Source organism: Hylobates moloch, unplaced genomic scaffold (assembly GCF_009828535.3).
Source record: "Hylobates moloch isolate HMO894 unplaced genomic scaffold, HMol_V3 SCAFFOLD_10, whole genome shotgun sequence".
Taxonomy (NCBI): Eukaryota; Metazoa; Chordata; class Mammalia; order Primates; family Hylobatidae; genus Hylobates; species Hylobates moloch.
Window position 1 is genome coordinate 14,085,656 of NW_026652285.1, and position 26,912 is coordinate 14,112,567.

Sequence of the window (26,912 nt, forward strand, 5' to 3'; positions counted from 1 at the left end):
ATATGTCTCCTTAGAAGATAATCACTAAGGCAAAAATGGTAACAATGCTTATATGATAGCATGGCATCATTAAAATGCTGAATTTAATCAAAGGCAATAAAAAAAGGAATGGGCCGGGCGCGGTGGCTCACGCTTGTAATCCCAGCACTTTGGGAGGCCGAGGTGGACGGATCACGAGGTCAGGAGATCGAGACCACGGTGAAACCCCGTCTCTACTAAAAATACAAAAAAATTAGCCAGGCGTGGTGGCGGGCGCCTGTAGTCCCAGCTACTCGGAGAGGCTGAGGCAGGAGAATGGTGTGAACCCGGGAGGCGGAGCTTGCAGTGAGCCGAGATCGCGCCACTGCACTCCAGCCTGGGTGACAGAGCGAGACTTGGTCTCAAAAAAAAAAAAAAATAAATAAATAAATAAAAATAAAAATAAAAAAGGAACTAAGATCACATGGAACAATTTAAAAAATAAGATGGTAGATTTAAACCCAGGCATAGTGAGATAGATAGACAGATAGATAGATAGATAGATAACTTTTTTTCTTTATAGTATCATTGTGATTTTGTTTTTGACCCATTGGATATTTAGAAGTGTGTTGTTTAATTTCCCAATGTTTTAGGATTTTCTAGGAGTCTTTGTTATTTACTTCTAGTTCAATTCTATTCAGCTCAAGGAACATAGTTGTATCATTTTAATCTTTTTGTTTTTTGTTTTTAGACAGTCTTGCTTGCTCTGTGTGAGTAAACTGGGACTACAGGCACAAGCCACCACGCTTGGGTAATTTTTGGATTTTTTTGTAGAGATGGGTTTTCCCCACATTTCCCAGGCTTGTCTTGAACTTAAGCAATCCATCAGCCTTGGCCTCCCAAAGTGCTAGGATTATAGGTATGAACCATCGTGCCTGGCCTCAAAATGTAGTTTTGATTTTATGTATTTTTCCTTTCAATGACAGCAGATTTTACTTCATGTATTTTGAAACTAATTAGGTACACACCTGTTTAGACCTGTTTTCTTGATGAATTCACCCATTTATCATTATGAAATGTCTCATCCTTAGCAACATTGCTTGTTCTAAAATATTTGTTCCATATTAATGTAGCCACTTCAGCTTTCCTTTATGAGTGTTAGGATGTTATATTTTTTCCATCCATTTAGTTTGAACTTATCCGCAAGGAGACCACTTACATTTATCGTAATTGTCACTGGGTTTAAATCTACCATCTGTTATTTTTTAAATTGTTCCACGTGATCTTAGTTCCCTTTTTTCTTATTGCCTTTGATTAAATTCAGCATTTTAATGATTCCATTCTATCATATAAGCATTGTTACCATTTTTGCCTTATAGTGATTATCTTCTAAAGAGACAAAAAAAGAAAAGATTTTACATCTGTGATGCTGAAACTTACCCCTTTGTGTAGATCCAAATATTTATCTGGTTTTCATATTCTTTTGGACTAAAAAATTTATCACTTCTTGCAGTGCAAGTCTGTAGGCAATGAATTCCCTCAACTTCTATTTGTCTTAAAAAGTCTTTATTTCACTTTCATTGTTGAAAAAGATTTTTGCTGATAACAGAATTCTAAGTTGACAGATTTTTTTTCTTTCAGCACTTTAAAGGTGTCACTTTTATCTGTGGGCTTGCAGTTTTTGTCAAGATTCCTATTGTCATTCTTATTGTTGTTCGTTTTTATGTAATATTTATTTTCCTGGCTTCCTTTAAGATTTTTTTTTTGCCTTTTCTTTGAGACAGAGTTTCACTCTGTCATGATCTTGGCTCACTACAACTTCCTCCTCCTGGGTTCAAGCAATTCTCCCACCTCAGCTCCCAAGTAGCTGGGATTTCAGGCACCTACCACCATGCCTGGCTAATTTTTTGTATTTTTAATAGAGACGGGATTTCACCATGTTACCCAGACTGGTCTCAAACTCCTGACCTCAAATGATCCACCTGCCTCAGCCTCCCAAAGTGCTGGGATTACAGGCGTGAACTACTGCACCTGGTCCTTAAGATTTTTTTCCTATATTTAGTTTTCAGCACTTTGACCATAATGTGCCTAGATGTGTTTTCTTTGTATTCATTCTACTTGGTATTTTTTGAGCTTCTTGGATCTGTGCTTGCCATCTTTGGTTAATTTTGTAAAAGTATTACTTTTGACCCATGTCCTCTCTCTACTCCCAGGACACCAATTACAAGTACAGTTGACCCTTGAACAACACGTGTTTTAACTGCATGGGTCCACTTATATGTGGGTTTTTTCAATAAATCTCTCCTGCCTCCCCTTCTATTATGCTTCCACTACCTCTGCCACCTCTGAGACAGCAAGACCAAGCAAGACTGTCCTCTTCCTCCTTAGCCTACTCAAAGTGAAGATGACGGTGATGAAGACCTTTATGAGGATACACTTTCACTTAAGTAGTAAATATACTTCTTCCTTATGACTTTCTTAATTTCGTTTCTCTAGCTTTATTGTAAGAATACAGTATATAAGACATATAACATACAAAATACGTACTGTTATGTTATTTGTAAGGTTTCCAGTCAACAGTAGTTGATTAACTGCTGATTAGCAGTTAAATTATACGCAGATTTTCAATTGCGTGGGGAGTTGGTGCCCCTAACCTCTGCATTGTTCAGTGGCAGACCATTTGATACTGTACTACAGTTCTTGGATGCAATTTTCTCTTTGTTTTTCAATTTGGATAATTTCTATTCACCAACTGTCAAGTTCACTAATACATTCTTTTGCATGTCTGGTCTGTTGATATGCCCAAAGATTTATCATGTTTTAAATTTTTTATCATCTCCATTTGATTCTTTATAGTTTCCACCTCTCTGCTGAAAGATTGGAGGAATCTTTTCTGGAGACACCAATAAGCTCACGAGAAAAGTTATGGCCGTTCAGGGTCCCACAAGTTTAAAAAGCTACTTACAGTGAGGCCCCATTGGTTGACAATCTTGTACATAAACACAGATTCTAATCAGTTGTTTAATGCCTTATTTTCAAATATGAACAGACACTTAAGGATCATTATTTCATACGTCTCTTTTATGTGAAATGACAAATATCATAAATGTTAGAAAAAAACTAGAATGTAGAATTAAAATTTTTAACAAATATTCAAAATTCCAAAGAATTGGAAGGTAAAGAAAAGAATATCTCTCAGAAGATTAAAAAAATAGAGAAAGGAAGATAGGTGAGAAAAATATGAATATTACACAACTAACCAAATTTCCTCACAGAAGTTCCAGAAGGAGAAAACAGGGGAGGAAATTATTAGATATAATGCAAAAATACTCTCCTGAACAAAAGGACATGAGTTTCCAAGTTAAAAAGACCCACACAAAGTACCCAGCATAATAAGTGAAGAAAGGCTATACCACAACACAGCACTGTGAATTTTAATACCTAAAAGCTTTGGGGGAAAAAAAAAAAAATCACCATTATGGACTGGGACTCTCAACAGCAATATATGAAAATAAAACCTCGGCCAGGCACAGTGGCTCATGCCTGTAATCCCAGCACTTTGGGAGGCCGGAGTGGGCGGATCACGAGGTCAAGAGATCGACATCATCCTGACCAACATGGTGAAACCTCATCTCTACTAAAAATACAAAAATTAGCTGGGTGTGGTGGTGCTTGCCTGTAGTTCCAGCTACTCGGGAGGCTGAGGCAGGAGAATTGCTTGAACCCGGGAGGCGGAGGTTGCAGTAAGCCAAGATTGTGCCACTGCACTCCAGCCTGGCAACAGAGCAAGACTCTGTCTCAAAAAAAAAAAAGAAAAGAAAAAAGAAAAAAAAGTCTCTATATTCAGAAAGAAAATTATTTCTAACCTGGAATTATAAAACCCAGCCAAAATATCAATCAGATTTGAGGCAGAATAGACATTTTCAGATATGCAACAATTTGCCCTCCATGTATCTTGTTCAAGAAACTACTGAAGAATATGGTTTGGCCGGGCGTGGTGGCTCACGCCTGTAATCCCAGAACTTTGGGAGGCCGAGGCGGGTGGATCACGAAGTCAGGAGTTCAAGACCAGCCTGGCCAAGATAGTGAAACCCCGTCTCTACTAAAAATACAAAAATTAGCTGGGCATGATGGCAGGCACCTGTAATCCCAGCTACTCGGGAGGAGGCTGAGGCAGAGAACTGCTTGAATCCAGGAGGCGGAGGTTGCAGTGAGCCGAGATCACACCACTGCACTCCAGCCTAGGCGACAGTGCGAGACTTGGTCTCAAAAAAAAAAAAAAAAAGAATATGGTTCATAAAAACAAAACAAGGCAGTAAATGAAGAAAAAGAAAGCCATGGAGACTAGGCGTGGTGGCTCATGCCTGTAAACCTAGCATTTTGGGAGGCCGACGTGGGAAGATCACTTGAGGCCAGGAGTTCAAGACCAGCCTGGCCAACACGGCAAAACCCCGCTCTACTAAAATATAAAAATTAGTTTGGCTGGGCATGGTGGCTCATGCCTGTAATCCCAGCACTTCGGGAGGCCAAGGCTAGTGGATCACGAGGTCAGGAGATCGAGACCATCCTGGCTAACACGGTGAAACCCGTCTCTACTAAAAATACAAAAAATTAGCCAGGCATGGTGGCGGGCACCTGTAGTCCCAGCTACTCCCAGGAGAATGGTGTGAACCCAGAAGGCAGAAGTTGTAGTGAGCCGAGATCGCACCACTGCACTCCAGCCTGGGCAATGGAGTGAGACTCTGTCTCAAAAAAAAAAAAAAAAAAACTTAGCTGGGTGTGGTGGTATGCATCTGTAATCCCAGCTACTCGGGAGGCTGAGGCATGAGAATTATTAGAACCGGGGAGGCAGAGGTTGCAGTGGGCTGAGATTGTGCCACTGCACTCCAGCCTGGGCGACAGAAACCCTGTCTCAAAAAAAAACAAAAAACAAAAACGAAATAAAGAGAACGCTATGGGCTCCTGCCATGGGGGATTTATCCTAGGACAGATGGGCATCTGGGGATGTGCAGAGGCAAAGAAGCTTCCATGCAACAGTCGTGTGGCAGCAGCCCTCAGTAGCCACCAATCCAGACGGAAGAAAAGATGTGGTCTGAGAGCTCTAGGAAGGGTATCTCCAATGAAAGAAACTGATTTGCTTGCCAGTTTGACAGATGTTTTCCAGATTTGGTGACAAGTCTGGTAATGAGTTAATAATGGTATATAAAAACTAAACGAGTGAAAAAATGGGGCAATTATTTGTTATTTATTTCACTTGCCCCACTTTTTCTCTGGTTTAGTTTTTGTACACCACTATTAAACTAAACAGGGAAAACAGAGGGAAAATAAAAATTATGCAAGAATATATAGTATATTATATGGCTCTGCTGTGAATATACACATGACCATAATCATGTAAATACTGCTTATTAACTTAATTAGAAATTATGAAATAATTATATACAGAGTATGTATTTTGAGGGCAGGGAAATAAGGGTTAAATCCTCATCAAAGTAGGAAGTGAACAGATAAGGTCCAAAACCAAAAAGTCAGTAATAATATAAGCAGTAGTTTAAAAATATAGATGTAAACACCCAAATAAACTGATAAAAGATGTGCAAGTAACTGCATCTGGAGAGAGGGAACAAGGTTGAAAGATAAGGAGCAGGTTTGCTGTTTTTCTTTATAAGCCTTGTAGTATTGCTTGATTTTTTGAACTATGTAACTACATTACTATTTATTAAAAATAAATTTTTGAAAATATACCAGGCCCAGCCCAGGGCTATAGTGGCTGCTCAATAAAGGGTTACCAAGCTCTCTGGTTGGATGAGTCTTGGGCCAGGTTCAGCTTCAGTTCCCCAGAGCAATTCTGGGGACGAGGCTTCGTTGAGAAGCTGGACATAAGCCACTTCACTAGCCACCTTGATATAGCTCCTACAGATCCCCTCCTAACCCAAATCCAAGCCCTCATCCCTGCAACTTACTGTCTTTGTTTTCTTGTCTGTCTCTCTCAGCAGACTAAGTGCTCCCTGAAAGCTACATGTTGCATTTTTCATCTCTGTTCCTCCCCCTGCCACCCCTCAGTGCCCAGCCAGAAGCCTAGAACCTGGCAAGTTCTCAGTGTTCAGCAATTCTCATATGTGAGTGAAGGCAGGAGGAGTTTATAGTCCAAAGAGTTCCTCATGAAGGTAAAAGTGTTGTGGAAAGGGCGAGGCAGCTGGGTGAGGCTTGTCAAGAAGGTGGCAAGGCCTTGGCCAATAGTCTCCTTTGACCAGCTGTGCAACTCCCCACTCATCTGTATGCAACATCCTGTCTCACCTGTTGTGGTTTTGCTACCCAGAAGGCCACGTGGCCATACCAGGAGCCTCTGTCCTCCCCAACACCTGGCCCAATATACTGCCCTTGCCACCATGGGCAACCCAGAGGGTTCAGGTGGTCTACTCCAATAAACTCTTTCCCACAAGAACCCCAACTACTTTGGAGGAGCACTGCCACATGCAAAGCATGCCACCAGGTGCCATATGTACAGTGACTCATTTAACTCTCACAGAAGTCCTATGAGTCAGGTGTTGGTCCTCCCTTCCCTTCCATTTTACAAGTGGAAGAACTGAGAGCTTTGCAGAAGCTAAGTACTTTTCTGATGTGTTCTTAACCACTATGCTGGAATCCCCAGCAGCTGACTTTTGTCCCCAGAGACTTTCAATGAGAAAATAAGGCTTAGAAAGGAAGCTTCATTCCTATTTCACCTAGGGTGATGGCAGAGCTAGCAGTAGAGCCTGGACTGGAATCCTGTCTCTTGACTTCCAGCTCAGTGCTAGCCCACCATTGTGCACCAACCCCAGCCTCAGCCAGCCTATCTGGGAATGATTAGGAAGCAAACAACTCCACAAGGAAGGCCAAGGAATGACCCCTGCCTCCCTGTCCACCCAGCCAGTCGTGAGTTGACAAGATGGGAAAGACGTCTTCCTACCTTTCCAGCACCACTCTCTCCACTGACAACAATAGACTGGTTGACTGGTTCAATCAGGCTCTTGACATTCCTGTAGGTCTGTTCACCCACAGTGAACACATGGGGCTTCAGTTTCTGGAACATCAAGGAATGAAAGGTCATGTGAGGGAATGCCTGTTTTTCAATGATGACTGAGCCAATGATGACTGAGATGGGGAGGCTGCCAATAGCAGTGGTGGGACGCTTCCTCCAGAAAAATTTTCTGGATGTCACAGTGTTAGGCCCAACTTTAGGACCCCTATGTTGGCTTTACCTACTCGTCTTCTCTCAGCCTAGAAGCAGTGCTAGCCTTGACCAGTTTATGACATTAACCCTTTATACTCCCATCTTATCTTGCTTTGTCTTATCCTTCTGCCTATTACTTCATATTACTATAATTTGCAATTTGCTAAATTCTTAGAAAATACTAAGAAGTCTGTCCACTAATTGGAAATATAACCCTATTTAACAGATGAGGAATGTGAGGTTCAGAGGAGTTAAATAACCTTTCAAGGCCACTCAGCAAGTAAGTATATCCACGTGATTTAAATTCCAAAGCCACTGTTCTCCTTTTCTTCAACAACTATTAACTGTCTTCAATGTACTAGGCATCAATCAAGCTGGATGCTGAGGAAACATAGGGGACTACGACTTGGCTTTTACTTTTCAGGAGGCAGGGCAGACAGCAGACAGGGCTCTCAGGACAGACTTCCCCTGGATTCCAACTGGATACCTCATCATGCACGAACTTCTGGAGGTCCACGCCATCTCTACAATGCCTAGCTAACCCAGCCAGCAGTGATCACTTACCCATAGCTTGCTGAGGGAGAAGGCAACTGTTCCATATGGCATCAGAGCCACTCCTCTCTACACCTGCCCTTGTCCCAGCCACCTATCACCTGGAGGGATACAAAGCCTCCAACTGTTGTCTCTGCCTCCTGCCTCACCTTCTTGAATCCAACTCCCAGAGTAATTATTCGTCTAGTGGGTTCTATTCCCAGTTCCACCTCTACCTGGATGAAGATGCTCTGTAGATTCTCTCTGCCTGCTATGGTGCTTCAGACTCTTCACAAACAACCCTGGCTTTCTCGTCTTCCTGCTCTCATCTACTCCCTCTTGCCCCCAAGGCCTCTCTCCTGCCAGCAAGTTTTCTCTCACCTCTCCCTGAATGCATCATGCACTTTTACACCAACAAGCTCATTATCTGTCTGTACCTCCACCACCCCACCCCAAATAACTTATCCTTTTCTCAGTAAAAGAATAAGTTACTTTCCTCAGTAGAGATAAACATACGCTGAATTTTCCAGGGCAATCCTTATCGTGTATAATTTCATTCTTTTCTAAAAAGGTAGTTTTGCTGGACTCAGTGGCTCATCTCTATAATCTCAGCACTTTGGGAGGCTACGGCGGGTGGATCACTTGAGGTCAGGAGTTCGAGACCAGCGTGGCCAACATGGTGAAACCCCATCTCTACTAAAAATGCAAAAATTAGCCAGGCATGGTGGTGGGCACCTGTAGTCCCAGCTACTCGGGAGGCTGAGGCACAAGAATCACTTGAACCCTGGAGGCGGAGGTTGCAGTGAGTCAAGATCGCACTACTGCGCTCCAGCCTGGGTGACAGGGAGAGACTCAGTCTCAAAATAAATAGGGCCAGGTGCGGTGGCTCACACCTGTAATTCCAGCACTTTGGGAGGCCGAGGTGGGTGGATCACCTTATGTCAGGAGTTCGAGACCAGCCTGACCAATATGGAGAAACCCCATCTCTACTAAAAATACAAAATTAGCCAGGTGTGGTGGCATATGTAATCCCAGCTACTCAGGAGGCTGAAGCAGGAGAATTGCTTGAACTCAGGAGGTGGAGGTTGCAGTGAGCCCAGATCACACCATTGCACTCCAGCCTGGGCAATAAGAGTGAAACTCCGTCTCAAAATAAATAAATAAATAATAAAAAAATAAAAAGGTAGTTTGCTAAATACACGAATATATAATACTTTTATAAATCCTTTCCTGTTAATAAAACCGCAAACAAGAAAAAAAAAATCCTTTCTCTTATGTCTCTATTTTAGGTTCCAAACTCAGTTAAACAAATATTTATTTATTCCCCACTTTGCACCTTCTGTCCTGTAGTCAGTTCTTTACAGTTCAAAATTCTTCCAGCTCTTGTTGAGCAGGCCATGACACTAGCAGACTCTGAATGACCACATGGCTGGTGAATAGATGAATAAGGACAGGGGTAACTGCAAAGAGGTTTAGCGGGAGGTAGAGGAGCCCTGAGGCCACAGGCAGCGGCAGAGCCTTACCTGGGGCTGAGGCGCAGCATGGTACTCTCTCATTAGCTCGGGCGAGTAGAGCTGAGGAACAGGCTTGAAGGGGTTCAAGGCTACCAGGGTGCAGCCAGCATTGGTGTAGAATGTGTCTGCCATGTACCGGGCCTGCAGGCACCTCAGGACTGAGGCAGAAATGCCTTTAGCAAACTCGGGCTCAAATATAGTCAAACCCCACATACAGACACACATCTACTTAAGTAACAGCCCTTTTTCTGCAATTAGCCAAGAATCATTAAATCCCAGCAGCTCCCTGAAGAACAGATACAAGATCTAATTAAGACGAGCTCCAAATCTGAAGCAAAGCATGCCCTGGGGAGCCCAGGTGCAGCTGTCATGCTCCCTCGGGCGGAGGTCTGGACAGCCCACCTGGCTCCAGATCAGGAGTCTTGCCGACCTCCGTCTGATCTAGAGAAGCTGTGCTGACTACTCTCCTCACACCTCCAACCTCCTGGAGATGGTACTCTTGAGGAATGGGAGGCCCATACCTGTCTCTAGTGTCACAGGATTCACTCTGGTGAGGTCATCCAGCTTGTACAGCAGGACCTCCCCACCCAGGAACTCCTGCAGGTCTTCTCTGAGGTACTCCCTGGCTTGGCTATCAGACCCCGGATTGTGGCCATTGACCTGGAAAAGATAACATGAAGGTGAGGCCAGGTGTGGTGGCTCACGCCTATAATCCCAGCACGCTGGGAGGCCGAGGCGGGTGGGTCACAAGGTCAGGAGATCGAGACCATCCTGGCTAACACGGTGAAACCCCGTCTCTACTAAAAAAAAACACAAAAAATTAGCCGGGCGTGGTGGCGGGCGCCTGTAGTCCCAGCTACCTGGAAGGCTGAGGCAGGAGAATGGCGTGAACCTGGGTGGCGGCGCTTGCAGTGAGCCGAGATTGTGCTACTGCACTCCAGCCTGGGCGACAGAGCAAGACTCCATCTCAAAAAAAAAAAAAGAAAACCAAAAAACCAAAGAACATGAAGGCCATGACAGCTGGTACTCAGAACAGCTGGCAGCTACAGAAGGGTGGGAACCTGTATAGTAGAAGGAGATTCTGGTATCATAGTCTGGTTGGGTTCAAATTTCAGTTCTGCCTCTTACTAGCCCTGTGAGCCTGGGTAAGTTACCCTCTTTGAGTCAGTTTCTTTATTCATAAATAAAGGAAAATAAACTTAACTGACAGGGTTATTGGGAAGAAAAGCAAGAAGAGATATACAAAGCATTTAGTCAGTGCCTGGCATACAGCACGTACTTAACAAATGCTATCTCTTCTGCCAAGAGCTCCAGCCACTTGGAAGTAGCACTTCCAGGCTACTAGCCTTATTAGAAATAAGGCTATAGGAACGTTGCAGAGGAAAAGAACCATGGGTTAGGCCTTTTTGGGAAGAGACAGTTCAGCTTTTGATGTAAAACAGCTGTACCTTCCGAGAGAGGTAGCCCCATGTCTTCATCACCTTCCTTTTGTGGCTTAAATTTAGGCTGGCTAATGAATTGGTTCCCTTGGCCGGAGTCTGCTTGAGGGAAAGCCTGGCTCAGAAGGCTGTCTGAGGTCAAGAATAGGCACCAAGGGAACAGGTCCTTTCTCCTTCTCCCTTGCCTATCTTTTTTTTTTTTTCCTTTCTTTTTTAAGAGATGGAGTCTTGCTCTGCTAACCGGGCTGCAGTGCAGTGGCGTGATCATAGCTCACTGCAGCCTCCAACTCCTGAGCTCAAGTGATCCTTCTGCCTCAGCTTCCCAAGTAATTGGGACTAGAGGCATGAGTCACCTATCTTCCTTTGCCCATCCTTGAGGTCAACCCTTTCCACATGTATCATCCCTCCACTTCCTCCCATGGTCCCATTTCTCCTACTGTCTCCTTTGGGGATGCAGGAAATATAGAGTGGGGGTTGAAGACAGGTATCTTGCTGAAATGTGCTTTTGAAGGAAGAGGTCTGTGATACAACAGGTGAATTTCCAATAAGAATGGTGAGCCTAAAATTTCAAACCTCTCATAGAAATAAGCCATGGTGGCAAGTTTCCTCCAAGAGGCCCAGTAATGCATTTCTTCCAAAACCGTTGCCTGTTCTCTGAACTTTGGGCCCACTATAATGCACAAGGTAGGCTCTTGGCCTCCAGAGTAACTGCTGAGGTCAGAGCACAGCTATATCTATGCATATCCCTCTGCTTTTATGAAGGGAAAAAAAGAAACACCACCACACAAACCACTCACAAACACAGACACAATTTATGAAGAGTTCTGATCCAACCAGAGAGGCATCTGAGTATAGTGATGAAGTACCTGGACTTGAAAGTTAGTTGTCTGGCTTTGAATCCTGATTCTACCTCTATGTTAATTTCTTAATCTCTTTGTGCCTCAATTCTCCTAATCTGGTCCCTGTAATCCCAGCTACTTGGGAGGCTGAGGTAGAAGAACCACTTGGGCCTAAAAGTTCGAGGCTGCAATGAGTTATGATCGTACCACTGCACTCTAGCCTGGCCAACAGAGCAACACCTTGTCTCTAAAGTAAAAAATAAAAATAGAAAAATTTCCAGCTGGCCATAGTGGCTCAAGCCTGTAATCCCAGCACTTAGGGAGACCAAGGTGACCCTGTCTCTATAAAAAATATTTAAAAATTAGCTGGGCGTTATGGTATGTGCCTGTAACCCCAGCTATTCTAGAGGCAGGACGGTTGCTTCAGCCCAGGAGGTTGAGGCTGCAGTGAGCTATGGTGATATCACTGCACTGGGCGACAAAGTGAGACCCTGTCTCTAAAAAATTCTTTAAAGTTCTTTTCCGTAAAATGGGATAATGGTACCTACCTCACAGATACTCACAAGCACATAAACACATGAAGGATTTAGAAAGGCCATCTGGAATCTGCCAAAAAAGGGTTAGCTATTCTTCTTCTACAAGTGGCTTTTGTATTTTTTTTTTTTTTTTTTTGAGATGGAGTCTCGCTCTATCGCCCAGGCTGGAGTGCAGTGGCACAATCTCGGCTCACTGCAACCTCTGTCTCCCAGGTTCAAGTGATTCTCATGCCTCAGCCACCCAAGTAACTGGGATCACAGGCATGCACCACCATACCTGGCTAATTTTTGTATTTTTAGTAGAAATGGGGTTTTGCCATGTTGGCCAGACTGGTCTCGAACTCCTGGCCTCAGGTGATCTGCCTGCCTCGACCTCCCAAAGTATTGGGATTACACGCATGAGCCACCGTGCCTGGCCTTATTTATTTATTTATTTACTTAAGAGACAGGGTCTCACGGCTGGGTGCTGTGGCTCACGCCTGTAAAAGCACTTTGGGAGGCCAAGGCAGACGGATCACCTGAGGTCAGGAGTTTGAGACCAGCCTTGTCAACAGAGTGAGACTCCATCTCTAAAATAAAAATAAATAAATAAATAAAAATTATTTTTAAAAAACTGGAGGCCGGCTGCGGTGGCTCACGCCTGTAGTCCCAGCACTTTGGGAGGCCGAGGTGGGTGGATCACAAGGTCAGGAGATCGAGACCATCCTGGCTAACATGGTGAAACCCCATCTCTACTAAAAAATACAAAAAATTAGCCAGGCGTGGTGGCTGGCGCCTGTAGTCCCAACTACTTGGGAGGCTGAGGCAGGAGAATGGCATGAACCTGGGAGGCGGAGGTTGCAGTGAGCCAAGATCACGCCACTACAATCCAGCCTGGGTGAGAGTGAGACTCCGTCTCAAAAAAAAAAAAAAAAAAAAAAAAAAAAAGGAAAATAGAGATAAGCAAAAGGAGCATAAAAATCCATAATCATACTACCCAGAAATAACCAGTATTTTAGAGAATATCATACTTCTTTTCCCAAATACATATTTTAAAAATATTGAAAAGTATTATATTTTTGTGTAACTTGCTTTATTCCATTGTATTGATATACTTTTTTTTAATAAGAGAAAAAAAAAGTTAAAAATAAGCAATAAAAAAGCCCAGAGCAGGCCAGGCGCGGTGGCTCACGCCTGTAATCCCAGCACTTTGGGAGGCTGAGGCAGGTGGATCACGAGGTCAGGAGATCGAGACCATCCTGGCTAACATGGTGAAACCCCGTCTCTACTAAAAAAATACAAACAACTAGCCGGGCATGGTGGCGGGTGCCTGTAGTCCCAGCCACTCGGGAGGCTGAGGCAGGAGAATGGCATGAACCTGGGAGGCAGAGCTTGCAGTGAGCCAAGATCGCGCCACTGCATTCCAGCCTGGGTGATAGAGCAAGACTCCATCTCAAAAAAAAAAAAAAAAAGCCCAGAGCAGTCAACTGTTTTGCCCACTTCTTACCTTCAAACCTGTTCCAGGAGCCATATGGCTGGAAGGTCAAGCTGCGGTGTCTACTATGGCTCCTTTAAGGCTGGCAGGCCCCATACCTGGCTGCTACCTTGCTGAGTTCAGGCACTTACCTACCCAAGACTCCACTAGACTCTGAGCTCCTTGAGGGCAAGCACCACCCTCAACATCTGCCTCAGCCCAGTACCTGGCAACACTTGGTAAAATAAAAAGTCAGCAAATAAGTACTGGCACTCTCTCAGGACCAAGAGCTACATATGAAGGATGATATGGTTATGAGATAGAGCTCCACTATAAAGCGTGATTTGGAATCCTACAGGCCTGGGGCAACAGTAGCCTTTTCAGAGAAGCAGAGACATGGGGATCATGTAACCCATGATCCACTCATTAGAATCCTTCTATATTTCCTCATAGTCTCCTACATTTCTGCACAGGCTGACCTCTTTGCCTGGAGTGCTTATTTTCCTTCTCCAAGTGGCTAATTCTTTCTTGTTCTTTAAGGCTTAGCTTCAAGGAATACATCCTTTTGGAAGCCCCAGGCTTCTACTGTGCCTCAACAATTCAGGTGGCAGGGACATCTCTCAGGACTTCTGCAGAATCCCCAAAGTGCCCTAAGGATTCCCTTACCCATCCCACCTTACCTATCCCAAAGAAAGGAGCTAAAAACCACAAGACAGATTCAAATTAGGCTATCAGGAAGTTTCTTGATGATGAGTAAAAGGCACTGGAGAGACAATTTGAGGAGAGAAAAGAAAGACCTTTAAGGGGGCTTTCCCTTCCTTCCAGGTTAGAGCTAGCAAAAGATGCTGCAGGTGCTTGAGGGCCTGGGTTATCTAAGGTTGAGGTTTTACCTGCTGGAGCATCCTCCTTCAAAGTGGTCAGTCAGGGTTCCGGGTTGCAGGAGGTACAAGGAGTACTATCCACCTAGTCATGGGACCATGGGCTGGGGTATGGTTCCAACAAAGGGCTCAGTTCTGGAGGAATCTCAGATGAGTCACTCCAGAGCCTGTGGCATGAGAGAGAAGACAAGGACCACACACAGGTGAGGGCTCTTCTGGGGTGATTCACTCACTCCTTCCCACCTAGCAGAAGCAACCAAAATGAGATGCAAGGCAGGCCTGGGCAGAGAGTGGGCCTGTCCTTTCCCTTGCCAATTAGGAGACAGGAAAACTTTTGTGAGAGCCTCAGAGGCTCCCTGGGCCAGTTTTATTACAGGGTTAGCGTTTGGGTTGGGGTGGGGCTGCAAACCCTCTGGGTCAGTGTGCCATGGACGAGGAATAAGACACTGGGGAGACAGAGAAGCCTTATGCCCTATCCTCTACACTAGACAGAAATATCCTATTTCAGTGTAGCCAGTCGTTGGTGGGGAAGAGAGGCTGGAGTCATCTCTTGCTGCTCCAGGAAAAGTGTGGTGTGGTAGTTTATATCATAGTTCAACCACTCACTGGGTGTGTGATCCTGGGTCAGGCACATCACCTACCTCAACTTCTTACCTTGAAAATGGGGACAGTTAAATCTGCCTCATAAGGAGTGGTTGTGAAGGTCAATGAGGTCATGGTTTGACAGCACCACACAAAGTACGAATCTGAGTATTCACTCAGAGGATAAACACTGTTAGCACTACGAATAAGGGTTGATGATCCATTTGGGAGCACTAATCAGGTGAACAGTCCAGTGTCAACTTCAAGAAGGTGAGGATTTCAGGGAGCTGAATCCATCTAGGAGGTGGGGTGTTGTGAGGTTGGGCTTAAGCCAATCTTTGAAGAATGGTTAAGTGACCCTCAGACTTGGAATTTTCTAGGCCTTGGTACCACCCCTAGCAAGGAGAGATGAGGCTGAGGGTGAGGCGTGCCTGCAATGGATTAACCCTGGTGGAGACTTTCTTGAGGCTCTGAATACATCAAGTCTTTAAAGAACCCAGGAATAGCCGGGCGCGGTGGCTCACGCTTGTAATCCCAGCACTTTGGGAGGCCGAGGCGGGCGGATCACGAGGTCAGGAGATCGAGACCACGGTGAAACCCCGTCTCTACTAAAAATACAAAAAAAATTAGCCGGGCGTGGTGGCGGGCGCCTGTAGTCCCAGATACTCGGAGAGGCTGAGGCAGGAGAATGGCGTGAACCCAGGAGGCGGAGCTTGCAGTGAGCCGAGATCGCGCCACTGCACTCCAGCCTGGGCGACACAGCGAGACTCCGTCTCAAAAAAAAAAAAAAAAAGAACCCAGGAATAGGGACTTCCATAGAAGCTGGAAAAAGGACAATTTAGGCGGAAACAGGCATCAGGACTGTGCTGGACCACGAAAGGTGTGGTGCTACAGCCCTAGAAGATCCTGACCCTGGACACTGACTGTACCCCATCCAAGGGACAGCCATGCAGAGGGCTCCAGAAAACAAAACTCTTTCAACTGGGAACTCATCTCAAGCAATAGGTCCAGAGGGGCAGCACAACAGGTTTGGGGTTTGAATCCAAAACCCAAGGCCCCTGGCACAGAACCCAAGAACTAAGCCTCACTCTGTTTCCTCGTTTACAAAACGGAGTGATAACATCCAGATCTCACAGGGCTAAATGAAGCGTTAAAGGGGCTGATACCTGTGAGAGCGCCCTGCAAATGTTATTACGATGCAGCATCAGCTTCCAGCTGGAGTCCAGTGAGATTAGAGCAGTTTTCTTCAGTTCTCCCAGCTCCTGCTCCAGTCGGTTTCGCGGTTACCAGCCAAGAATTTCTGGAAAGGGTGTGACCACTGTGGGCAGAAGGGAGACGGTAATGAGTAAATGGAACACCGAATCAAGGCAAGTGGCAACCTGATCACCAGTCCCTCCCTCTCAGACTCAGTTTCTTTCTGGGCATGGAGGACAGTGGGAGGGCAGACGCTGAGAAGCGCTGGGCAAGGGTCTCATGAGTCCAGCTGGCTCCGCCCCCAGGTTTCCGGCGGGAACCGGGGACTCCTGGTCCTGGCGGGCGTCGTGCCGCAAACCCAGGGCTGGGATGCCGTTCCGGAAGCACCTGGCACGGGGAGAGTATGTCCTTCCCAGGAAGGTGGACGTGACCCCAGCCAAGGGCGCAGCTGCCCTGACACCTCCCGCGACCAGCCGCCCCCTCCCGGGGTCCTGAGCTGGGCGAAGAGTGGAGCAAGGACCCTCTCCTCACCCAGGCCGCCCCCTGCCGGCCAGGTGGAAAGGTGGAGAGTGATCAAGAAAGGCTTCTGTTTCAAGCAAGAGCCAAGAGCTGGGCTACCCCCTCGTGAGACACAAGAGGGTCAAAAGGAAAAGGGAAAAAGGAGGGAAACGGCGCTTTGGAAGGGGAGGTGGAGACGCCTCCTTCTTCCTCAGCGCTGCGGGGCAAACTGGCCTCCCAAACCCTTCCGCGTCTAAAGGGCTTCAGGTATGGGCTCGGGTTGACACTCACCAGTCCCACGGCCCGAGCCGCCGTGCTTAAGACCCCGCCCGGCCAGACTGGAAAGCAGCGGGCCAGGTCAGGCGGCGGGAAGAACACGGGCAGGGGAGAAAAGAGGAGGGGCAGGAGCGAGCAGTGAGGAGAGGAACCTGGGACCGCCGAACTGCACCCCTTCGGCTGCGGCACTGGCTAAATGGCCGGGGGTCGGCCGGCTCCTCCCCGGGGGCGGGGCGCGCACTCGTGGCGCGGGGCGCACGTGGCTTGGCCGGGACGCCGGGTCTGGCTTGCGGGCTCCATCTACGGTGAGATGTTTTGCGACCCTGGGGTAAAATGAGGGTAAAGCGGCAGCTTCCCACGTCCTGGGGAAGAAGCGCGGAAACACGGTTTCCTGGGCCTTCGGGCGCCCCCAGGGCTGGGGGTCTTTCACTAGAGGTCGCCACGGCGGAGTCTTGTGCGGGTCCGGCGGACCCATTACCCTGATAGGGCCTCGCCGTGAGGTCTGAGGGCCTGTGTGAGGTGCGTGGTGCGCCGTTTCCTCTCCAGGCGCTCGTCTCAGGGCTGCAACCCTAGAATATCTGGCCTGCACCAGCCCAAAGGACATAAAGACAGGAGTGGGTAGCCCACGGGACACGGGGACGAGCGCCATGATGGGCGGAGACGCGCGGAATCGGCCGACTCGGAAGTGCCACCTGCCCGCGTCGGCCGGAAGTGCCGCGCGGGAGGCGGAAGCGGCTGGTTCCCGCGTGGTTTGGCGGGTGCAGCGGGAGTCCGGCAGCCCTGCCCACGTAGACTGCTGGGTGCACCGGCACCTTTTGGAGCACGTGAGGTATACGGGCAGGGCGCGGCCAGGTGGGGTGTCTGTTAGGAAAAAGACTTTTTATTTTTATGTTCATTTTTTAAGAGACGGAGTCTCGCTTTGTCGCCCAGGTAGGAGTGCAGTGGCGCGATCTCGGCTCACTGCTGCCTTCAACCTCCGGCCTCAAGCGATCCTGCCGCCTCAGCTTGGCGAGTGGCTGGGATTACAGGCGCGCTCAGCTAATTTTTAATTTCTCTTTTTTTTTCACTCCTGGCCTTAAGCGATCCTTTCTCCTCCCAAAGCGCTAGGATTGCAGGCATGAGCCACTTCTCTCGGCTAGGACTTTTATTTTTAATGGGCAACTGATTTGAGTTGGTTACTGTGAGGTACTGTCACAGGTTCCAGACAGGCCATAATGCATGCATGCATTCACTTACTTATTCAGCTCATGGTACACTGAGAAACTCTAAGTTCATGTTTGACCAACAAACGTGTTCTTCCAGTATGCCGTTTTTCAATGATGTGTGGCATTCAGAGGTGTTTTACAACCCTTAATAAAAGAGCAACTAACACTAGTATGTGCTATAGATCCATTCTCAACGCTCCCATTGTACCTACTTCTATCCTAACCTGAAAACATAGCTGTCTGTAAATGAGGAAAGGAGCAGCCTGGGGATCCAGAAATCACTGCAGGGGTCACGTTTTGTACCGAGGCAGCAGGTTTGGAGAGGCTCTGAATTGGAACCAAGGCCCCCAACTTCAAAATGTACTTGGCCCCTAGCCTTTGAATTTGCTTTAAAGTCATTAGTAAAGTCTATTCAGTTTTCACCAAAGAATCTTCATGATACGTACTGTGCTCCATAATAGAAATTCCCATCTGCCTATCATGCCATTCTCACAGTTTATATCCCAAATTCGCTTTCTTTTCCTTTGCTTTTTCTTTTTTTTTTTGAGATGGAGTCTCACTCTGTGGCCCAGGCTGGAGTGCAATGGCTCACTCCAACCTCCGCTTCCCCCGTTCAAGCGATTCTCCTGCCTCAGCCTCTCAAGTAGCTGGGATTACAGGCGGGTGCCATCACGCCTGGCTAATTTTTGTATTTTTAGTAGAGACGGGGTTTCACCATGTTGACCAGGCTGGTCTCGAACTCCTGACCTCAGGTGATCCTCCCACCTCGGCCTCCCAAAGTGCTAGGATTACAGGTGTGAGCCACTGTGCCCGGCCCCAAATTCACTTTCTTTGTGAGTCTGTCTTGTATAGGGAATAGCTGAAGCTTTGTAACCAATAATTTCATACTATTAGTATGATATTTCTATCTGAACACATTAGTGTTAAGCTTCTTCCCACAATCCTTGGAAGGAGAATCACAAATCCTAGATGAACTCATTAGGGCCCAAAGTTCTGCTCCGAAATCTAGTAATAAGAGTAAAATTAAGCCAGGTATGCTAATTACACAAGAATGTTGCTTTTCACAAATCCATTCTTTTGCTCTTTCACAGGAAGAAAAATGTCTCAAAAGCAGATGAAGGAAGCTTTTGTCCGTAACCTCAATGGAACCACCGTGCTGGAAATCACCCAGGGATTGTGCTTTCCTGCATTCTGTATCCTGTGCAGAGGGTTCCTGATCATTTTCTCACAGTACTTGTGTTCTTTTTCACATACCTGGAAAACTAGATTCTTCGTTGACTTTGTTGTCCTAATAGTTCCCATGGTAGCCACTTTGACCATTTGGGCTTCATTTATCTTCCTTGAGCTCCTCGGTGTAATTATCTTTGGGGCAGGGCTGTTGTATCAAATATACCGAAGGAGGACCTGCTATGCCAGACTGCCTTTCCTAAAAATCCTTGAAAAATTCTTGAACATCAGTCTAGAATCAGAATACATTCCAGCCATCTCCTGTTTCCGTGTAATTACCAGTGCATTTACTGCTATTGCTATTTTGGCTGTGGACTTCCCACTTTTTCCCAGAAGATTTGCCAAAACTGAGCTCTATGGGACAGGAGCAATGGATTTTGGAGTAGGTGGCTTTGTTTTTGGGTCTGCAATGGTTTGTCTAGAGGTCAGGAGGAGAAAATATATGGAAGGGTCCAAATTGCGTTACTTTACAAACTCGTTGTACTCTGTTTGGCCACTAGTCTTCCTAGGAATCGGACGATTAGCCATTATAAAATCAATAGGCTATCAGGAACATTTAACTGAGTATGGAGTTCACTGGAACTTTTTCTTTACTATAATAGTTGTGAAATTGATAACACCACTGCTTTTGATTATTTTTCCCCTAAATAAGTCTTGGATTATTGCCCTCAGCATTACTGTACTATACCAGCTAGCCCTTGACTTTACCTCACTGAAGAGGTTAATATTATATGGCACTGATGGTAGTGGCACACGGGTTGGTATATTAAACGCCAACCGCGAAGGAATAATCTCTACCCTGGGGTATGTGGCAATACACATGGCTGGTGTGCAAACAGGGTTATATGTGCATAAGAACCGATCACATATCAAAGACTTGATAAAAGTAGCCTGTTTTCTTTTACTGGCAGCTATTAGCCTCTTCATATCTCTTTACGTAGTTCAAGTAAATGTAGAAGCAGTATCTCGAAGAATGGCAAATTTAGCCTTTTGTATTTGGATAGTTGCTTCTAGCCTGATCCTTCTTAGTAGTTTATTACTGGGTGATATAATTTTGAGTTTTGCCAAATTTCTAATTAAAGGAGCTCTAGTACCATGTTCTTGGAAACTTATCCAGTCACCTGTTACAACTAAAAAGCATTCAGAATCTCTAGTCCCTGAAGCTGAAAGAATGGAACCCAGTCTTTGTTTAATCACAGCTCTAAACAGAAAACAGTTAGTATTTTTCTTGCTGTCAAATATAACAACTGGCCTGATCAACCTGATAGTAGATACATTACACAGCAGTACCGTGTGGGCCTTATTTGTGGTCACTCTCTATATGTTTTCCAACTGTTTAATTGTATATGTACTATATTTGCAAGATAAGACTATACAATTTTGGTGATCAGCAGGGGTAGGATATATAAGTATTTGGGCAATATTTAATGAGGAATATTAATTGTAAAGAAATTGTGCTTTTGGCAACAGTGTTAACCATATTTTATTATAAAATAGTTTCAGTCCTCTAAACAGTAGTGATGCTTAATTTTTTTTTTTTTTTTTTGAGACAGAGTTTCCATCTGTTGCCCAGGCTGGAGTGTAGTGGTGCCATCTCAGCTCACTGCAACCTCCACCTCCCAGGTTCAAGCAATTCTCCTGCCTCAGTCTCCTGAGTAGCTGGCACTGTAGGCGTGTACCACCATGCCCAGCTAATTTTTGTATTTTTAGTAGAGATAGGGTTTTGCCATATTGGCCAGGCTGGTTTCAAACTCCTGAACTCGAGTGATACACCCACCTTGGCCTCCCAAAGTGCTGGGATTATGGGTGTGAGCCACCACACTGCGCCAATGCTTAATATTTTAATGTATCTCAACAACAAAACCAAGAAGAAACAAAGCCTTGTGACTTGTTAGAATGTATTAAGTAGTATTTTAAAGAAACCTTATAGTTATGACATTGAAAGACTGTTGGGGTAGGGGGAGGAAGATTTTTACTTTCCATCTTAATGTAACCTTATGCTATTCTGTATTTTTATTGTATATTGCTTTTACAATAAATATAAAATGAAATGTTTATGTTGACATTTCAGTGTGAACTGTGGATTGTCAATATTTGTTTATTGCTCAATTTAAATTTTTGAATAAAACCTAGGACTAAGAAGCAAGTGTTTAAAATCAAATACTCCAGTGTGCAGATGGGTGGATAAAAAAAGAAAAATTTTAAAAATAAAATAATTACTTATATACTATGAAGTCAGACAGTTAAATGCACCAAAGAACAGACAGAAGACTGGGCATGGTGACTCATGCCTGTAATCCTAGCACTTTGGGAGGCTGAGGTGGGAGGATCACTTGGGCCCAGGAGTTCAAGACCATCCTGGGAAATATAGTGAGGCCCTGTCTACAAAAAAAAAGACTGAATTGGATGTTGTATTATATACGTTTATACACATAATAATTACGAGACAAAGTTTTGCTTTGGGATTAATTCATCTATTAGCCTACCCTATACTAGGGATTTAAGAAGCACAGCACAAATTTCCTGATACCTCAGAGCTTGCAATCTAGTGGAGGAAATAGACATTAAACATCTATTGTGAAATGCTAAGTTATGAAGAAAAAGCATAGGTTGTCAAGAGTGTCAAATCAAGAACTGACCTAGTAAGGCGTCAAGTTTTCCCCACAGATGTTTTTGAGCTAGAGCTGATTAGTAGGATGAGGAGTTATAAAGTCTTGTGTGTCTGGGTGTTGGGGGGCAAATGGCAGAGAACATTATAGATGGATGACTCCCTCAGCAAAAGTCCTACGTTGGGAGGGCACCAAGCACATAATGGAATTGAAAGAAGGCTGAACACAGAAAAAGGAAGAGCACGGGCAGAAAGCTGGAGAGGCAGGCAGGGGCCACATCAGACATCCTCGTCTACCATGCTAAGGGAAAGGAGAACCAATAAGAAAGATGAGAGTCATCAAGTACCCAGTGTAATTTAATAAAACTATGGCTAAATTAAGGTTTAATTTAATTTAAATTTTTAAAAAATAGAGATGGGGTTGCCCAGGCTGGTCTCAAATTCCTGGCCTCAAGTGATCCTCCCATTATAGCCTCCCAAAGTGCTGGGATTACAGGCGTCGTGATCCTGGCCTAGAATAACATTTAATATTCTACTGTCTTTTTTTTTTTTTTTTTTTTTGAGATGGAGTCTTGCTCTGTCTCCCAGGCTGGTGTGCAGTGGCACAGTCTTGGCTCACTACAACCTCTGCCTCCCAGGTTTGAGCGATTCTCCTGCCTCAGCCTCCGGAGGAGCTGGGATTACAGGCAAGTGCCACTTTGCCCGGCTAATTTTTGTATTTTTAGTAGAGATGAGGTTTCACCATGTTGGCCAGGCCTGTCTTGAACTCCTGACCTCAAGTGATCCACCCGCCTTGGTCTCCCAAAGTGCTGGGATTATAGGCATGAGCCACCGCGCCCGGCCAGGTGTGTTTATTTTTGACAGATAAAACAGAACTTCCCAGTGTCAGCTCGTGAAAAAGAAAACCCAATCCACAGATGCTCCTCAGATTTAGGTCACTATGGTGATTTAAATAACATTCTGTGGCCATAGATTGTCTTACCACATAAAACAATGTGGTTATTATAATGAAACAACAAAAGGTCTTCTAATCAACTATCATTTTCCTTGCAACTATCAATTTTTTAGGGCAGAGAAGGGAGAGGGAAAGATAACAAAGTGAGGAGTAAGAAGAACATAATCTGTCTAGGACCTCAGCCTATCTATGCCCTTCAGAAAGTGACTCACTCCCATAATTTTAATTTTTTTTTGAGATGCAGTATTGCTCTGTTGCCCAGGCTAGAGTGCAGTGGCGCGATCTCCTGCCTCTGCCTCCCGAGTAGCTGTGGCTACAGGTGCCCGCCACCACGCCCGGCTAATTTTTTGTATTTTTATTAGAGACGGGGTTTCACCGTGTTAGCCAGGATGGTCTGGATCTCCTGACCTCGTGATCCGCCTGCCTCGGCCTCCCAAAGTGCTGGGATTACAGGCGCGAGCCACCGCACCTGGCTAATTTTAATTTTACACAATTATAAACTGGGGATGTCTACTACACATGCCCCAATAGCTCGTGTTCCAAAGATGACAACCAGTTTTATTTTTATTGAGCATAAATGTCCAATGTATTTATATAAATTATACAAGAACCTTATGTTGCTCCCTAGGAGTTTAAATATAGTCTATGAAGCTAAGAAATTATAAGGAATACCTTGGTACTTTTCATTTTTTTTAAACCTAGGTAGCCTGGAGAACAGATAGATCTCATTTATGCCTGCATTTTGTGACTAGCTTCTCACACATTTGGACCTAAGAAAAAGAATAGTATTTTGCTGATAATTTATTACCGCTCCGTCCCTCCAGCTGTTCTTCATTAGGTACCAGCAAAATGTGTTCTGCTGTTGATTGCCTTTGCTTTCCTGGCCTTTCAAATCCTTCGAACTTGCATTTCACAATGCCAATATCAAAATGAAATAACAGGCAACAGACAACTGTCTTTTAATGTAGCAATTATATATTTCGTCAATTAGAGGTTTGCTCTCTAAAAGCAGATACTTTTCATTTTAAAGTACATAGGATAATACTCAAGAAATATTTGCTGCAGTACTAGTGGTTACAGCTAAAAATAGAGCAATAGTGAAAATAAACATAAGTGCCTACTCTAAAACCAGGAAGATGCACAGTGAAAACTTCGAAAAATTATTTTGCCATGAAATAATTTTCTAACCGTTTTCCTTGGGATATTGATTTTATTGTATCGATTGTATTGTATTGTACTGTATTGTATTAGATTGGATTGGATTTATAGCACCCAGGCTACCTCCTTGAGAAACAGCAACTTACCTAGCAAATCTGCCTTTTTCGCCTTTAAGAATACGTTTTCATTGAATTCCTATTTGTCCAAAGATACTAAGTATACTCAGTGGACCTAAGAGACAAACCCAAATTAGGGAAAGTAAGCTCAGATGGAAAGAGACCTTTGGGATCTCATTTTATTATGTTTTATATATGTGTTTTAATACCTTTTCATAGATTTAAATCCCCAGGGTGAATACTCCCTTCTTTGTTAGTACCTGGCGTGTGTTCAGTAGTCAAAGTAATTAAAATTAGCACCTATATAATGAGCTTGTCATTTTTAATGTTCTTTACCAACCAGAATCCTAATGAAGTCTAAAAGGTTTAGGCCAGGTGCGTTGGCTCAGGCCTGTAATCCCAGCACTTTGGGAGGCGGAGGCGGGCGGATCAAGAGGTCAGGAGATCAAGACCATCCTGGCTAACACGGTGAAACCCCGTCTCTAATAAAAATACAAAAAATTAGCTGGGCATGGTGGCGGGCGCCTGTAGTCCCAGCTACTCGGGAGGCTGAGGCAGGAGAATGGCATGAACCTGGGAGGCGGAGCTTGCAGTGAGCTGAGATAGCGCCACTGCACTCCAGCCTGGGTGACAGAGCGAGACTCCATCTCAAAAAAAAAAAAAAAAAAAAGGTTTAAAGTGGGTACATTAATTGATGTACCATTATAGGATCACCTCTAGATACTGAAGGCCACAGTATCTTGGCTCCCAGTTCAAGCAATTCTTCTGCCTCAGCCTCCCGAGTAGCTGGGATTAAAGGTGCTCGCCACCACGCCCAGCTGATTTTTGTATTTTTAGTAGAGAAGAGGTTTCTCCATGTTGCCCAGGCTGGTCTCGAACTCCTGACCTCAAGTGATCCACCCGCCTTGGCCTCCCAGTCTTGGGATTACAGGTGTGAGCCGCCGTGCCCATCCTGGTTTGTTTGTTTTGTTTTGTTTTTTTACATAAAACGCAAGATTCTCTAAAAATGTCCAAATTTTGCTATGTATATGAACATCGTACATACGTATTAGATTCAAGCTAATGCTCACACTCTTCTATTCTGCTAACATGGCCAGAAGACATAAAACAATTTTTTTTTTTTTTTTGAGAAGCAGTTTCGCTCTTGTTGCCCAGGCTGGAGTGCAATAGCGCGATCTCGGATCATTGTAACCTCTGCCTCCTGGGTTCAAGCGATTCTCTTGTCTCAGCCTCCCGAGTAGCTGGGATAACAGGCGTGCGCCACCACGCTCAGCTAATTTTGTATTTTTAGTAGAGACTGGGTTTCACCATGTTGATCAGGCCAGTCTCGAACTCCTGACCTCAAGTAATCCACCCACCTCGCCTCCCAAAGTGCTGGGATTACCGGCATGAGCCATGGCTCCCGGCCCAGAAGACATAAATATTTGCCTGGTAATCACACCTTCGGGAATGAACAATGGTTCTTCGTTTATTATGTCACCGACCCTAACAATGACCACACAATGTACTAAGTCAACATGGCTAAGGGTGCACTGTGGGTTTTTTGTTGTGAATCTCTCAGACTCCACGTGATAACCAAAATACTTTGTTTGTTTGTTTTGTTTTGAGATGGAGTTTCGCGCTTGTTGCCCAGGCTGTAGTGCAATGGCGCGATCTGGGCTCACTGCAACCTCTGCCTCCTGGGTTCAAGTGATTCTCCTGTCTCAGCCTCCCTAGTAGCTGGGATTACAGATGCATGCCACCAAGCCCGGCTAATTTTTGTATTTTTAGTAGACACGGGGGTTTCATCATATTGGTCAGGCTGGTCTCGAACTCCTAACCTCAGGTGATCCACCCACCTCGGCCTTCCAAAGTGCTGGGATTACAGGCGTGAGCCACCATGCCCGACCCAAAATACTTTTTTTAAAGGTATCACAGCTCCAGCCTATTCTACCAGGAAATAGAGCAGTAAATTGATCTGTCCTTCAGATCACCAGGACTTTCATAGGCTAAGTATCTTAACAACAGACCTCCAAAACCTTCAAGGTCAGAACTGAGCACACGGTGGCGAGAGGAACTGTCTTCACAGCAGCTCTGCTTCCTCAGAGACGGCCAGAGGGAAAGGCCGCCGGCCAGTGCCAGTACTTCGCCCAAGGGAGTACCTGTTCACATTAACCCAGCCCAAGAAGTTCCTTTGGCCAAGACGCACACACACACCACTGTCCGGTTTTCTATTTCCTTCCAGTGTAACAACCACAAGCTGTCAGCACTTCACTATTTGCGGTCCCCTCAGCGGGATCGGGATGCAGCTACGCAGCGGGCCCCTGGCGAGCCGCGGTGTCAGGGCCCTTTTCTCCTCTTCCCGCCGTGGGTCGCGAATTCAGTGGCGTCAAGGGCCAAGAGCCAGACCTGAGTTTTCTCTCACCCCCCGATGCTCGTCTCCCTTTTCTCACTGCCTTCCGCCCCCTCTGATCTCGATTCCTTGCAACCTGCCCAGGTCCTCTCTGGGCCTCTGCCCTGAGTCACCCCGAATCAGACGGGCTTGACTCGCTGAAGGAGTTCCCCTTCGAGAGGAGGCAGATTCCCCTCTACATAGACCTGACGTCGAGAGGGGCTTGCCCCTCGGCCCTGGGAAAGCCTTCCCGGCCCGCGGCTGGGGCCTGAGGTTGGGCCGATCACCCCTCCTACCAGTCCTAGTTTGGGTCTAGCGGAATGGCTGGGCTCCGAGGAGGGCGCCGGGCCCGCGGGCGGGA

The 26,912-nt window shown here is 45.5% G+C and overlaps 3 protein-coding genes across 3 annotated transcripts in view; 2 read left to right on the plus strand and 1 right to left on the minus strand.

Moving 5' to 3' along the window:
* The window catches only part of MYO19 (myosin XIX), a 40,253-nt gene extending 22,877 nt beyond the window's left edge, over positions 1 to 17,376 (minus strand). The window contains 6 exon segments of the mRNA XM_032163060.2: positions 6,908 to 7,021; positions 9,226 to 9,374; positions 9,738 to 9,876; positions 14,374 to 14,528; positions 16,110 to 16,261; positions 16,927 to 17,376. Of these exon segments, the coding sequence (XP_032018951.1) occupies positions 6,908 to 7,021; positions 9,226 to 9,374; positions 9,738 to 9,876; positions 14,374 to 14,385 (414 nt within the window). The 5' untranslated portion in view covers positions 14,386 to 14,528; positions 16,110 to 16,261; positions 16,927 to 17,376.
* Positions 1 to 26,912, plus strand: part of LOC116474328 (gametogenetin-binding protein 2-like) — a 176,338-nt gene that overhangs the window by 84,502 nt on the left and 64,924 nt on the right. The gene's annotated exons all lie outside the window — the stretch shown is intronic.
* On the plus strand, positions 17,594 to 21,421 carry PIGW (phosphatidylinositol glycan anchor biosynthesis class W). The gene is made up of 2 exons (XM_032163062.2): positions 17,594 to 17,740; positions 19,208 to 21,421. Exon 2 carries the CDS (start codon positions 19,216 to 19,218, stop codon positions 20,728 to 20,730), a length of 1,515 nt encoding a protein of 504 aa, XP_032018953.1. The 5' UTR covers positions 17,594 to 17,740; positions 19,208 to 19,215; the 3' UTR covers positions 20,731 to 21,421.

Excerpts from the sequence above, each read along its gene's own strand:
- PIGW (XM_032163062.2), top strand. The coding sequence starts at position 19,216 with ATGTCTCAAAAGCAGATGAAGGAAGCTTTTGTCCGTAACCTCAATGGA.